The sequence below is a fragment of the Acomys minous genome (assembly GCF_964271855.1).
Source record: "Acomys minous genome assembly, chromosome: 6".
In the NCBI taxonomy this organism is placed as follows: Eukaryota; Metazoa; Chordata; class Mammalia; order Rodentia; family Muridae; genus Acomys; species Acomys minous.
This window is the reverse complement of record NC_140487.1, coordinates 1,417,391-1,432,249: the sequence shown is the minus strand read 5'-3', so window position 1 is coordinate 1,432,249 and position 14,859 is coordinate 1,417,391. Positions and strand designations below refer to the sequence as shown.

Here is a 14,859-nt window from a genome sequence, read left to right as displayed (position 1 = left end):
AACAGTTCTGGAAGCTTCTGCAGTCCTATAATTGGAAGTCAGGGCCTCTGACCTTCAGTTCACTATGATCCAGAGTCGCCGAGGAAGTATATACTGTCCAACTCACGAGCTACCCCAAAACACAGGCTCAGGGGCTCCATTCTAAGCCTGTGGGCCCCACCGGGCAGTGTCACGACACACAGGATTCTCACCCATAGCAACCTTCCTCCAAAATTTCAAGACTTGCCAGTGTCCTTTAGGATTACGCCGTTTACTTCTAGCCTTCCAACACCAATCTCACGCCAAGCGCTGACAGAGTCTGGCGGAGAATAAAAGGCAGACTTACATGCCACATGTGCAAATGCTTTCAGGGTTACAAACAAGCCAGTCCAGGGGTAGAAAATGGGTATGATCAAAATATGTTATGATGTGTGACATTTTCAAATATTTTACACACACTCCTATGTTTGTAAGAAAAGAGGTTGAGGAAGACAACCTTGCCTCAGCCTCTGGCCTGCAAACACACCTGAATGGGCAGCCGTACCCACAACGTGCATATACCACAGATACGCAAGCATTAATCCTGCATAAATAAATGTGTCCTATTGTGCAGGAGGTAGTGGCACACACCATTGTGCCTAGCACCCAGGAAGCAGAGGCAGGTGATCTCTGTGAGTTCAAGACAACCCCAGTCTATATTGTGAGTTCCAGGACAGACAAAGCTATAGAGACTCTGACTTTAAAACAATGTCCTATTAGTCCATGCCAATAAATACACCTTCCAGAATTCACTAGGAAGCCATGCTTGAACTTAGTGCTCCTGAACTTCTCAATGCTGGAAACCAGTGGCCGGGTCCCTGACTCATGATCTCATATGCATCTTCCCCACTGAGGGGCCTCACACGCAGAATGCATATATGTCTGTGCATCACACATGTGTGCCTGGGACCTGAGACCTGCAGAAGCCAGAAGGCCTCGAGTTAGTTTTAAGACCCCACATGGGTACGGAGAAATAAGCCACGCTCCTCTGGAGGAGCAGCTGATGCCCTTAGCCTCTTCAGCCCAAACAGACAGCTCTCTTTAGCCTTACGTTGGGTTCTGGAGGACAGACTGCAAGGCGGTGCTGTTAGGTGAAACTTCTCTGGGTGCCAGGAGTGGTCTAACGAGGGCTCAGGTTCCAGGGGTGAGGCGGGAAGTTCCTCTCGGTCAACATCTTCACACAAGCTCACACTAGCATGGGATCCAAAGCAGAGAGCTCCCTTGCCTTAGTTAGGTAGTCCGGGAACTAATTCCTCAGTGCGCAGGCGGCTCCCCAGATAAACCACATTAAAAACCACAGACCAGGCTAGCAGGACGGTGGCTGGGTGGCTTAAGGTTGCTTCTGTTCTCAGACCTGAGCTCAGTTCCCAGCAACCACACCAGGCAGTTCATACCACTTGGAACTAGACCTCCAGGGGATCAGATGCCCTCTTCCAGCCTTTGCGGGCACCCACGCACACGCGTGTGACACACACTTACGGATGCACATACTCACAAATAAACATAAAAAAATTAAAAACTACCAACAGGTCTTGTTAAAAACGAAAGTGTTGTGTAAGAAAAAGGTTTGAAATACGTATTTTAAAGCAACTTTTCCTCTTGTAATGCAGAACTTCTAAAAGACTTGTCAATTTAAAAAAAAGCAGTCTGTGAACCTATCGATCTGCAAATGAGTAGACATTTGCCAGTTTTAAGTGGCGTGTGTGCATAGCAATGTATCTACTGGTCCTAGACTTCAGAGGATACTATCAATGAAATCGAACAAAACCACCGTTCCTTCTCAATGACAGTTGTTCTGGAATTTGACAGAGAGTACTTCCGACCGCTTTAGGGAGCAGAGAAGCGGAAGGAAGAACCTCCGGGGGGCCATGGCTGCAGAACCGGAAGCAGCCAGCAGAACACAGACAGCCCCTTCCTTATGAGAGAATGCCAAAATCACGTGATTACGACGGTCATGTGACTGCACAGACTGTGCATGCACTACACTGTCTTAGAAGGAAATAAAACAAAAATTTGAACAGTGCTTTTCTTTAAATAATGGCATTATGGAACGTTTTTATTTTCTTTATGTACATTCACGATTTTTTAAATGAACATTTTAAAACCACTTTTTCTAAGTCTAACATAAAGCATTTCTAATGACAAAATTTGAGACAACCTCCATATTTAAAATATGCAATTCTTCCTGCTTTCATAAGTTTGAATGGAAATTTTCTTATTATTAGGTTACTCTTTTAAATTTCCTATTACTCAATGGTTACTGATACCATAAACATTTTCAAGATCTCTCTTGACTTTTATATGAGCAACCAGGACTAAGTGAAGAAATTGCTGTTCTGTTAAATTACAGGTAGTGATGATATCTCAAAATTCTGCTGTCAGTAATTGGAATTGACACTAGCCGGCTCTGTTGGTAGCATCTTCCAAGGAAGAACCCTTGTACCTGTGCCTGTACATTACTTCAGATAAAATCACTTCAGAGTTAATCTTACTTCTTACACGTAAAAATTGGCTCTTTATTAAAAATAGCAACATAAATATTAATAAAGTTACTTTTTAAAAAAGCAGGATTAACAGGGGAAAAAAAGATCAGAACATTATTGTAAATACACCAGTTAAAAATAGAGACAGCTGCTACTGTAACAGTAGGAGGCTACTATGTAACAAAGCTGTGCCTAGAAGCAATCCATAGGCTTATGTCCTATTATTAAGACCTAAATCATCAATTACAAATAGACATTTGTAAAACAACTAAACTTAGGAAAAATAAGGAAGAAAATAGAGATAAATAATTATATTGATATGAACAGAAAAACTAGACTTAATAAAATATTTAAGTGCTGATTTCTTAAAAAGACTGGTAAATCTAATAAAATAAAAAATACAACTAAAGACTAGAAAGTTCAGAAGTAAGAAAAACACTACAACCACAGATACAGAGAAAAATATTTTTAATTATAAGATAAATATATGCAGAAATCTAACATATTTTTAAGTTCTATTAAAATGCATGACTTTCTTTTTAAAAATATAATTTTAAAGTTGCTATTCAAGAACTATGTTTGCCTGTATAGGACAAAAACATGAACATTTTCAATTTTCTTAGAGAATTTTATTTTATCTTACAAACAGTGTTATAAGGGGCTCCTCCTTATACAGAATAGTATACAGAATAGGCAGCTCCTGCAGTTTGTACTGATTTATACCATAAAACAGAGAAATAGGCAGCTCCTGCGGTATGCACTAGCTTATGCCATAAAACAGAGAGAAGTACCCCTTCCGAAGCTAAGAAAGAGTATAAAAATATAAGATTGCAATCTAATCTTTTTCATGAATATAAATGTAATAACCCCAGTTAAAACGTATGGGTTGAATTTAACATTATTATCTGTAAAATGGGGAAGTTCACCATGATTACAGACTATATCTTATGCAGAAATAGGAAATCTGTTCAAAATAATAGTGTATTGTGGTAACAGACCACAAAATAAAACCATAAGATAATCTCTAGTTGCCTACAGTGTTTAACATAATTCAACAAGACCTTCCCAAAATGAGTTTGGTATATTTGAACCAGAAAATCATTTCCTTTGCCTGAAGGAAGGCCTGTATTTAAGTCCAGTAGTTAGCATTAAAATCTGACAAAATACTGATGGCATTCCGAAAAAGTCAGGAATAAAAGCAAAGATATTACCATCACTTATTTGATGAGGTATAAGCATAGCCAAAGAAACATGAAATTATCATTAATTATGCTTAAAATGATTTGTTATGTAGAAAAGAATCAGTAAGGATTAGTGGTAATTCTAAAAAGTTATTAAATATATAAAATCAATTGACCCTACAAGGAACAGCTTTCATAAAAGCTCTTAGAAAGGGGGAAATGATCAGTCAAATAGCAACAAAATGTAAAATAGCTAAGATATAACCAATAAGTTCACAGCACATTATAAAATAAATGACATACAATGTGTCTTCAGTAACCCTGACATGTGACAAGTTCCTCAGCAGAAGAATTAATATTACACACTTTACAACTATTTCTCAATAACCCACCATCGTAAATCAATCCTAAACAAAATAACAGGAGACATTCTTTTGGAGTTTACCAAAACATACCTAAAGCTTATTGGGGAGAATAAATGCAAAAACACAGCTGAAAACCAAAAATATTTTAAATAAAAATAAGAGTAATGTTATTTCATTGTAATCACACAGTAAAGCAACTGGTAACATGACAATAGTTAAAACAACAGGCTTCAGGAACAACAAACAAGTAATTAATTCAGAAACCACTCTAGGTATACGAATTTAATATTTGATAAAAGTGAAATATTCAAAACCATAAAAGAAAAAGAATTTTCAATAAGTGTTGATGTAACAACTAAATAAATATTTAGGCCCTTAATCACATGTATACCAAAAAATAAATTCTATTTTGAGAAAATATTTAAATCTAAAAAATTAAAAGGAAAGAAACAAATATGAATGTAACACTGACATGGAGAAGACCTTCTTAAACATATCACCAAATGCAGGATTCATAAAAGATATTTATTGTTGTGAAAATACAATATTCCTTTATATCATAGACATCAAGAATTAAACTGGTACATATTGGGGAAGGGGCAGAATGTCTGCAATAAACAAATGATTAGTGGTTTTAATATATAAACAGCATTTACAAAGTCAATAGAAAAGTGAATCCCCAACAGAGAAATTAGCATATGTATTCATTTATTCCTTCAAAAGACACTTATTGTGCACCTAACATGCCCCGAGCGTGCGTTGGGCAGAGAATGCAGTGTGGAATCCAGACATCCACACAGTTTCTTCCTTCATACATTCTAGTGGAGGTGGGGAGGAAATACAACAGAATAAACAAATAAATAAGATTACAAATAAAGAACTAGGTAGGAGAGGTAATGACAAATTTCTCTATGGTGCTCTGGGCAGGCCTCTCGCAGGACTTCGCACCCAGGATAGATGGGTGAGGGAGGAGAGGGCGGCCGCGAAAAGCAGCTTAGAAATAGTAGCATCTATTTAACCACCTGAGGGACAAGAAAGATCTTGCTTGGAGTGTTGTACGGCCACACACGAAAACAGTAAGAGTACAGAGGTTGGGGGCAGGGCGGAATGGTGTCAGCTTTGTGAGCCGTGGTAAGGAGCTTCGATTTTATTCTATAAGCAACACTTCATTTGATTTAATGGATGAGAAAGGTCACTATTACCAGGTTATCAAAAATGTACTAAAGTAGGTAAAAAATGGTAGCTGAGAGACCATGGACTTAGCTTAGCTCAACAGAGGACAAGTGAGAAAAATATGTTAGCCCGGACTTAGTAATAGCACTGAATTTGGAAAGGAGGCAGATTAAAGGCAAGTCTGAGTCAGGCATGACTGCGCACACCTGTGGTTCCAGGGCTCAGGAGGCAGAAGCGGGAGATGGCCACAAATTCAAAGATAACCTTCTCTTCATCGCGAGCTCCAGGCCAACCCGAAGAACGAAGAGGCATCGCTGAGTAACGAAACTGATCCATTAGGATGGTCTGCTTTGTGAGCCATAGAAGAAGCAAAGACAGCCCCCAGGTTTCTGACTACAAAGACTGGGTGAATGGTGACGTCATTAACTGTCATTGAACAATTCATTAAAAGGAGGGGGAAATGACGGTACAGAAGAAAGAGAAGAAGCTTAAGTTATTCAAAAGGCAAGAAAGAGGAGTGAGATCCACACAGCACTGAGAGAAGAAGGGGCTGGCTGGCCTTCAGTCTTCTTTCACAGTCACAAAACGAAGTCATCGCCATGCATGGCAGTAGGAAGACGAAGAAGGCTGTCTATAACTCTTATTTCCCAAGGAAATATAAAAACAAAAGAGACATGCTGAGGAGACACATGCATAGGAACTCTAGAAGTGGGGGGGCGCTGAGACAACAGGGAAAAACACCGACTTAAGATTTGCAATAACGTGTTCAAAGAACAACAACAAAAAAAATGGTTGGGTTTTGTGATTTTTCTTAAAAGAAATGGTCAGTTGTTCCAGTTGGCCCAGCGCAAGACAGGTTTCACACGCCCAGGGGTGGATATTTTTGCTAGGAAAGCAACTTAGAAGGAACTGAGCCCCGAGAGGATTGCCTTTCAAGGCATGGTTATGATAGTGGGCTATGGGGGCTGGGCTTGTCGGGAGATATGTCTAAGACATGGCCTGCTCGACAGTAGGAAAATGAGGTCAGTGAACAAACAAATCAGGATGGGAAAACGGTGACCAGAGAATGGAATGTCTGACGTTCAGTTCAGGTCCTAGCAGCAGGTCACTGTGCAGCAGTTGTGTTGAGGGGAACACCTGAGAAAGACAGAAGAAACGAAGAGGAGAGGAGAGAGCCTTCACGCCTTAAGGCAGGCCTGGCTTACCTGTGAAAGACACGAGGGGCCACAGACCGAAGCCAGCAGTCCTAGAAAGTTCCGGCCGAGGGCTGAGGGGCCCCCACCCCAAAATAGTTCATTGAGGGACCGACAATGTGTGTCACAAGAACGGGCCACCACGGCTGGGACCAGTCACTGGGAACAGCCGAGGAGCAGGAGCCCCGGGGAAAACAAGAGGGGCTCGACCAGCACGCCGTGGGGGAGCAGACGTGGGAGGAGGCGCGCTCCGTGGTGGCCGTGTGACAATATTCCAGTTTCTAAGGATGGCGTGCATAGGTCCTTGGAAACAAGGGCTGCTGGAGCTGAAGTCACAGCTACTCATGATACAAACTACGGGTTGGTTAACCACCCCACAGTCATGGGAGTCTGGACAGTTAGAGGGGGGGGGGGGGCAGGCGGCAGTGGGGGGCGGAGCTTGTTGACTGCTGAAGGGGAGAAAACGAAGCTGGCTTCAAAGAACTAAGGATGGAGAGAATCTGAGTGGGAGCAGGGAGTCATTAACACGCAACAGACGGGAAGAGGAATTATGTGCTGCGGTGAGGTTTCCAAAGAAGCCGGGCGCGCTGAAGAAGAGCGTTGCGCGTGGCAACGAGTGGCCCGAGAGGCAGGGCAGGCTGCGAGGAGCTCCCACCCGCGACGGTGCCCCGGCGGCCGCGGGGTGCAGGGCCTGCCGAGGCCGACAGGGGGCGCCCGAGGCGCGGCGGGACGCGGGGGCGCGCGGCGCGGCGCGTCACGGGGCGGCCGGCTTGCCGAGGGCGCGCGCCGCGTGCTGGCGCTCCCTGGCGGCGCCGCGGAGCTTGGCGCGGCAGCTGGACGCGGCGGCCTGGCGCGTGGTGACGGCGCTCGCGGGCGGGCGCAGGATGGCGGCGGCGCTGCGGGGCGACGGCTTCGCCAGGCTTCGGGCCCCGCACGGGCGCAGCGGACCCCAGGGAGGAAAGACAAAGACACGCCGGTTAGCATCGCGCAGGAACCGCGCGGCCCGGGGGAGGCGCCGCGCCCCCGCCCCGCACCCACCAGGTAAAGCTGTGCGCCCCGGAGCGCTGCAGCTCGCAGCACAGCCCCGTGTTAGCTGACAACCCTTGACTCAGAAAGTCTCGTTTAAAATGTTCCCTTAAGGAAAACTGTGAATGCAAATAAAATTTCAATTAAAGTGTAATAAAAGACTGTAATAAAAATGGAGAAAGAAGAGGGAAAAAATTTGGGAAATGTTCATATTCAGCAATAAAGTGTTACAGTATTACATGGCGAACTACCCTGCGAACAAAATAGTGCTGTGAGATAATGCCTAACAATATGAAAAAGTAGTCAGTGAAAAATCCCATTTCGTCAGCATTTGTAGAGTGTGAGGCTATGTGTTTGTATATTTAGACTACACAAATTTATAAAATGGTGGAGGAGAAAAACCACAACAGTGTGTTGTTACCTTTGGGTACTGCAGATAGTCTTTATTTCTATTTTATTTATAACTGCCAAATTTACACAATAAGTGTACTTCACTATTAGAATAAAAAGTTGATGGTTGTTAAATTTATCCCACTTATGAATTTATAAAAATAAAGTTATATAGGGTAGCAAAGTGGTGGGCATAAGGAGATTTTAAGGCATGGGTTTACTGAGATAGCTTATCTTCACTCTAGGCTCTGTAGAAATCACAGTATTACACAATAGTTTTAATAGTGAATCAAAGATTATACCTTATTTTATTCTGTTCATTATTACTTGAGGAAAAAAGTTTTCTGGGCTTCTAAAAGGTTAATTTCAACTTGAAATTTCCATTGTTTAGAATACAGTACGCTAAAAAATGGAAATTACAAAAAGAATGATAATATAGACTCGTGCCAGGCTCTGTTACTAGAGAGAAAATCCACTGCTTCATGAGCTTCAAAAATATTTTAGACTAAGGGAACCTCAGAGTCATCAGATTTTATTCGGTGATAAGCAAATCAAAGGTTAGGTGTTTGTGGGAATGCTCTTTGTTGCTTAAGTTGATGACAAAAGCAACCACCCTGCAGGAGTCCTGCCTTCTGCAGGTTTTGGAAAGGGTCATCGTGCCCAGAGGCACAACTTAAGTAATAGCACATATCAAGAATAAAATTTACAAAGAGAACAAATCCTACGAAACCAAACATTAATGTTAAGTAACTTCCTGAGCAAAATGACGGCGACCAGAGCTTTTATAGAAAGCATTAGCTCTTTAAAAACAAAACAAAACTAACCATTAACAAATGACTTCGGGTTGGTTAATTTTTAACTTTTAAAAAGTTATTTACTAGGTGTATGTATTCCAGGGCATATGAAGGTTACATAACAACTTGTGGGAGTCCCTTCTCCCCAGCCACCATGTTGTCAGGCTTGGTGGCACCTCTATCCACCGAGCCATCAATGTAATTTAATATTTGGAATGTGAATTATGTCTTAGGGGCTTTGCCCAGACAATAACAGCAAGCAAATAAATACCATCAGGTTTGTATTCCTAAGAAGGACCATCCAGAAAATACGCTCCTACGATTAGGGAAACCAAAGTCTAACCAAATCCCCAAGTCACTGCAGGCAGCCCGGGCTTTTCTTCTCATTTCCTGTCATTCCTGTGCTCAGAGTCATAAAAGCATCCCTCTGTCTGCACACTAGATGATGAATCAATAGTTGTTAGCCTTTGAGGAGAGCCAGCGGCCAGTCCAGGGCTCCGCCTAAAGATGTGGTCACCGTGCAGAAGCTTGCACAGAACCACACTAGGAACTGTATTCCTGAACATAAGCGTGTAAGAGAAAATGGTGGTTTCCCTTGCACTGCTACTCTTCCTAAGTGGAAAACTGATGCTTTGGGGGTGGGGGTGGGAGAAAGCCTGTGATTTTAAAAGTTTCAGCTGCTCAGTATTAACTCTTGATGAGATTTGATTTCCTAGTTAAATCTGTAATCTGGCCTTTATCACAGCAAAATGCCCTTCATCTTCACAGTCAGTTGAGCCATTCTCCCCGAGGCAACAAGTACTAAAAACCTTGACTCACCAAGGTGTGTAAAGCCCAAACAGAATTTCATAACAATGTGTTTGCCAGGTTAAGTTAGCCTGTGCCATAGGACACCAAATTCCTCTACGACTCCTGTTAGAATCAATACACATTACATTATCCTACCACCAATCAAGGTCAAATAAGCACTCTGCTAAGTCATAAAATTTCTGTGTAGTACAAAGAAAATATATTCTGTTCCTGTTTCTTGACGAGACCTCTTCGACAGATGGCGGCTGCTTTGGATAAGCAAAGCAACGAGATACAATGATGCGTGCAGTCCTGTGCTCCCCAAACCAGAATGCCACGCTGTGTGCCCAACATCACAGGTGCACCACCTGGCCTTCCGCCCTTCCCCTTCCTTCACTGGAATATTTATCTAAGTGGGCCTGAAAGAAGAGTGAAGGCAAGAGTACTTGAAGGTGCTGACCACCCTCCCGACTTCCACGGTTCTGAAATGGATTTATTTGCTGATACTAAAACAGACATGGAAATGAAGAGGCACCAGAAGTTACAACAGTCACATCCTAAAAAAGACAGCACCACTGCCCACTTTTCATCAGTTTTCTTACATGGACCATAGTTTAGAAACATTGAGACAATATATTTTATTATAATTCTCTTTAAAAAACAAAAACAGTTTCCCACCTGTGTGCTCTACTTGCCACTTACGTCATTAAAGGGGGAAGGGGTCTCCCTCAAAACTATTCAAGTTCTTACTCTCTCTCCCTTCGCACCCCCTACATACACTGAGACTACTGGCACAGTACATTTTTACAAACAGCAGGGCATCTAGGGTAACTTCTTTACAGACAGTAGGGCGTCTAGGGCAACGTCTTTACCATTTCCCACTCTATGCTGCTACCCTTTAAGAAAAACAAACAAGCAAACAAAAACCAAGCCCGTCCTGCAGATGCATGGGGAAGAACACTAACAGCGTCGGTTGTTAACAGGGCGACTGTCTGGCTGACTGACTCATCTTCTCTGTATTCACATTCCTACAGAAAGCTCTTGTTTGCCCACTGTGTGTCACATCAGCAATGCCATGGTCGCCTGCTGATTAACCAACAGTCTACCTCTACTCTTGATTGTCAATCCTTACCTCCCACCACTATGGCCGACTCCCTAGTATAAGACACTGCTACCATTTTGAAAATAATTTTCCACTGTGTAAGAAAGAATTCAAGCGGGGCTTGAAATGAAAATGAATATGCTTAGATGGAAGAAGTCACAACCAACATCTATTCAAACAAGGCAGAAATCAGATAGATTAAGGAGCCAAGCAGTAACACTGAGATGAGTTGGGCTCCCCAGCACTCATGTAAAGGTCAAGACATCTAGGACACCAGCAGTGAAGGTGGAAACAGACGATCCCTGGGGCTCGCCAGCCAGCCAGCCAGCCAGCCAATGGTGTGCTCCAAATTCAGGAAGAAACCCTCTCAGGGAAAAAAAGTAGAGAGCAATTTGGAAAAATAGCCAGTGTCAACCTCCATATATGCACATCCACATGCATACACCCACATCAACACACTCATACAAATGCATATAGGTAACACAAACACACACACGGGGGGGGGGGGGGGGGGAGAGATTGAGAGAGAGAGAGGGAGGGAAAGATTGATTTATAACTGTGTTGCCTCTCATTGGCCCTAAGATTGACTTTTTGCACATTACCATAAAGACTTTTATACAACTCTAAAAGCAAATGAATTTCCTGAAAAAATTCTGTCATTTCCTTCTTAGCTTTTGCTCTGTTATTTTGTTTAATACCACAGACTGAACCCAGAGCCTCACTTATGTTAAGCAAGCCCTCTATCACTAAGCTGCATTCCCCAGCCTTCTGCCTTTTTTCCTTTTTTAATAAAAAAAAGTAAATATTCTTATTTATAATTTTGGTAGCTAGCAGTAATAGCTACTGTAGAAACTTCTCAAATTTGTTTTTAACATCAGCCTGATTCGTTATAAAATAAATCAACGACCATGGCTTCTTTATAAAAGAAATGTGAATAGTACACTATATTAAACAGAAGATGGTTTGTTATGATATACTGGAAATAGGGGATTATTTTTAAATTCTGTTTGTTTGTCTTAGCAAAAACCAGTTGCCTAAATGATGCCTATGTGGGAAGTTCATGAACCAAAAAATAAGAATACCTAGATACTACAATTTTCAGATATACTTTTTAAAAGATACCCAAACTGTGAATGAGACGCTGCCATTTGCATTAGGGCAATGTTTACATGCATATAGTTGCATGTACATAAAACAGCCCTTAAAAGTCCAAAGACACTGGTAACTGCCCACCTCTGGGGAAGTACAAGAGAGAAGGGATATAGCAGAGAAAACGTGTTTTCCACAGCACCCTTTTCAGATACACACATTACCTAACACAGCAATCTTTCTGCTCTTTCAGTATCTACACATGAACTGGGCAATCAGTGTCTCCATCCTACAGTGAAGTCACACTAAGTCTCTGTAGCTCCATCTACATTTTAGCAGAATCAGGGCCCAACAGGTGTACATAAAATGCCAGCTGGCAACCCATAAGTCTGACTTTGCAGCAGGTGACATCATGTAATTATTTACACTTCTACCTGCAGTTTCCATGAAGGCTGTTAAAACAACAGAGTAATCAAGAGTATGGAAGAAATTTCAGGTTTTCAAACTTGACAGTGTTTCTCTCCTTTCTATTTTGTACCAAGTAAAATTCTGGCTAAGTACACACCCAAACCATTACCTCCAGCATGCACATCCCAATAAATGAACAAATATTAAGTAGACATACAAAGAGGTAGGCTTTTATGATAGTTTAAAAATAAATCCTAAGAAAATGTTGAAACAAATCCTTTTAATTCATAGCCTAAGAATCTCCTAAAGCCATTTATAACCTTTTTAAACAGAAGATAATAGCAACAGAAAAGACAGCAAAAGTAGAAAAGTATACAGACAGTGCTAGGAATAACAGTCTATGACAGAGGCACTATAAAGAAACCAAAGCTCGGCTGGTTCCTTGCAGGGCAAAGAAAATGGACACAGGCCTGGTGATGCAGTCATTTATAACCATGTATGCCACCGTGTTAAGCTAATTGATAGTGCTGGTCTCCAAGGGCCAGATTTGACTCACAAGGACAGCAAAATTATTATGAATGCACTATCACAAAGAGTAAAAGTAAAAATAAGTGGAAAGGCAGGTGTTGGTCTAGAACCATCAGTAGCAGATGTACAGAGGACAGGCTGTGACATCTGTGTGGTCAGCAAAGGGACAGGGCAGCAGGAGTCCACAACACTGATCTCTTCTGCTGGTAGCAATATAAGGTGACAGTGAAATGGGGAATCCAGCTTATCATGGCTCGCTTCTAAGTCGTAAGTTCATTAAAAAATGTTCAGAATTATTTTTTTAAACACTAGGTTGCCAAATCTTCTTTAATAATGATACACAGTCACCCTGGGCCTCTCAACAGTGTCCCATGCTAGAGCAAACTGTGGCTCCTCACCATTGCCCGGCCTCTGTGCCTATAGGCTGCTGGCACTGAAACTGAGTGAGTAGGCTCAACTACAAGGCCATCGTGTGCACCTGGATCCAACTCTTGGGCAGGGCAGAGTCCTGCATGAAAAGAAACACGCTGGCACAGGATGTTTAGCAACCTTTCCCAGTGCTTTCTTGCAGGTACCTTGTATTATTTCCTGACACGACTTTCATACTTAAAAATCAGCTCCACCCAAAAAGCACAAAATCAGGAAATAAAAGAGTTTTCCATTAAATTTATACACTGGGCTTGCTGAATGAAGCTGATCTTAAAAAAGTAAAGAAAGAAACAGTGTATAAACAAGTGCCCAAGAAATACCCAATACGAGTTGATAGTGCTCACTGTTAAGGGGGACACAGAGTAGGTAGGCTACTATGATAACATACTGATAAACTCTGCAAAAAAACCTTCCAAATGAATCTTATCTCTAGAATCTTTGCATATAGACTAGAAAGAACAACACACAGAAAAATGCCATTAAACAAGTGAGATCTTCAAGTCAGAAAATACATTCTAAAATTCTACTCTGCTGGTATTTGTTATACTTCAAGCATTGGGTGTGCTATTAACACTCACAGTGCTCCTGGTGCTGTGCTGGAGTATGTGCTGGTATGTGAAAGCCTGTTGGGGACACAGGAGCAGTATTCACAATATTAAAAATAAATGTTTAAAACACTAGTAAAAGTTTATAGTTATAATACAGTTCTGTGTTACAACAGCCTGCTTTGTGTTATGTGATGGAGATATCAGGCTTTTATGCTAATATTTAGTAAATTATTCGAAGATAAATGATAAGAGAAAATAAACTATTTTCAAGGAAATAAAACAAAAATGTATAAGCCCCCACCTCCATTTTTCTATAGATCCTGTAAGAACAAAAGTGTAGCTTTACTCTAATAATCTTCTTCTAATTCATGTCTATGAGCTTTAGTTTTAGCTTTAGTGACCTTATCCATGCCACCTTACCACCTTATCTACTGAAACTACACACACACACACACACACACACACACACATACACACACACACACACACACACACACACACACACACACACACACACACACAGTCTCCTGGAAATTCCTCCCTTTATCAGATTTTGAAAATCAGTCTCTAAAAGTGGAAGCTCAAAAGGTATGAAGACTTACACTTTCTGCATTGAATGAGTGGGCTCATGACAAACAGTGTTGACATCTGAAAAGCCACCTGGTGCACCTTCCCTACGGTGAACAAGCATCTTCACGCCTTGGTACAAAAATATCCATCTGAACTCTGATGGTTGTTCAGATGCAAGATCAAGGCAAGTTCTAGTGCTAGGTTCTTCCTTCAGAAAGAATAGTAACACCCAGAAGAATGCATATCACAGTGCATAACCTATGTTCTAACATCTAAGAATTCACCAGCCCAAAAGATGCAGCTCTGAAAAATAAAACTAACATACTTATATCACTTGTTCAGACCTTCATAGCATATTTTCTCCCTTATGCTCTAGCTATGGATGCTAATTAAGTTACTCATATGGGTTAGACCCTACTCTTTAAAGTATGTGCGTACGGTGTGTGTTGCACATAAGCATGAGAATGTAGCGTGCCCGTGTGTGCGCACGCAGTAACCAGAGGAGGATGTCAGGTCTCTTCCTGTTTCTGTCCATCTTACTGCCTTGAGACAGGGTGCCTCACTGACCCAGAAGCCTGCCATCTCAGCTAGGCAGGCTGGCAGTGGGCTTATAGGTACATCATGAGTGCCTGAAATACAAATTCAGGTCTCTATGCCCTGTCCCTACGTTATGCTACCTGAGTTGAAACACGGGCCATTCCTGTCTGGTGAGAGGCACAGAGACTGTGTGGGAAGAACACCTACACTTCAAAACTACGATCCAAAAAGAAACC

The 14,859-nt window shown here is 41.8% G+C and overlaps 1 protein-coding gene across 3 annotated transcripts in view; it reads right to left on the bottom strand.

The window, feature by feature from the left end:
- Positions 1-2,952: 2,952 nt before the first annotated feature.
- ZNF800 (zinc finger protein 800) overlaps positions 2,953-14,859 on the bottom strand; it is a 50,203-nt gene continuing 38,296 nt past the window's right edge. For all 3 annotated transcript variants that reach the window (XM_084785173.1, XM_084785174.1, XM_084785175.1), the window contains exon 6: positions 2,953-7,333. In XM_084785173.1, the coding sequence (XP_084641299.1) occupies positions 7,168-7,333 (166 nt within the window). In that variant the 3' untranslated portion in view covers positions 2,953-7,167. The remainder of the gene's footprint in view (positions 7,334-14,859) is intronic.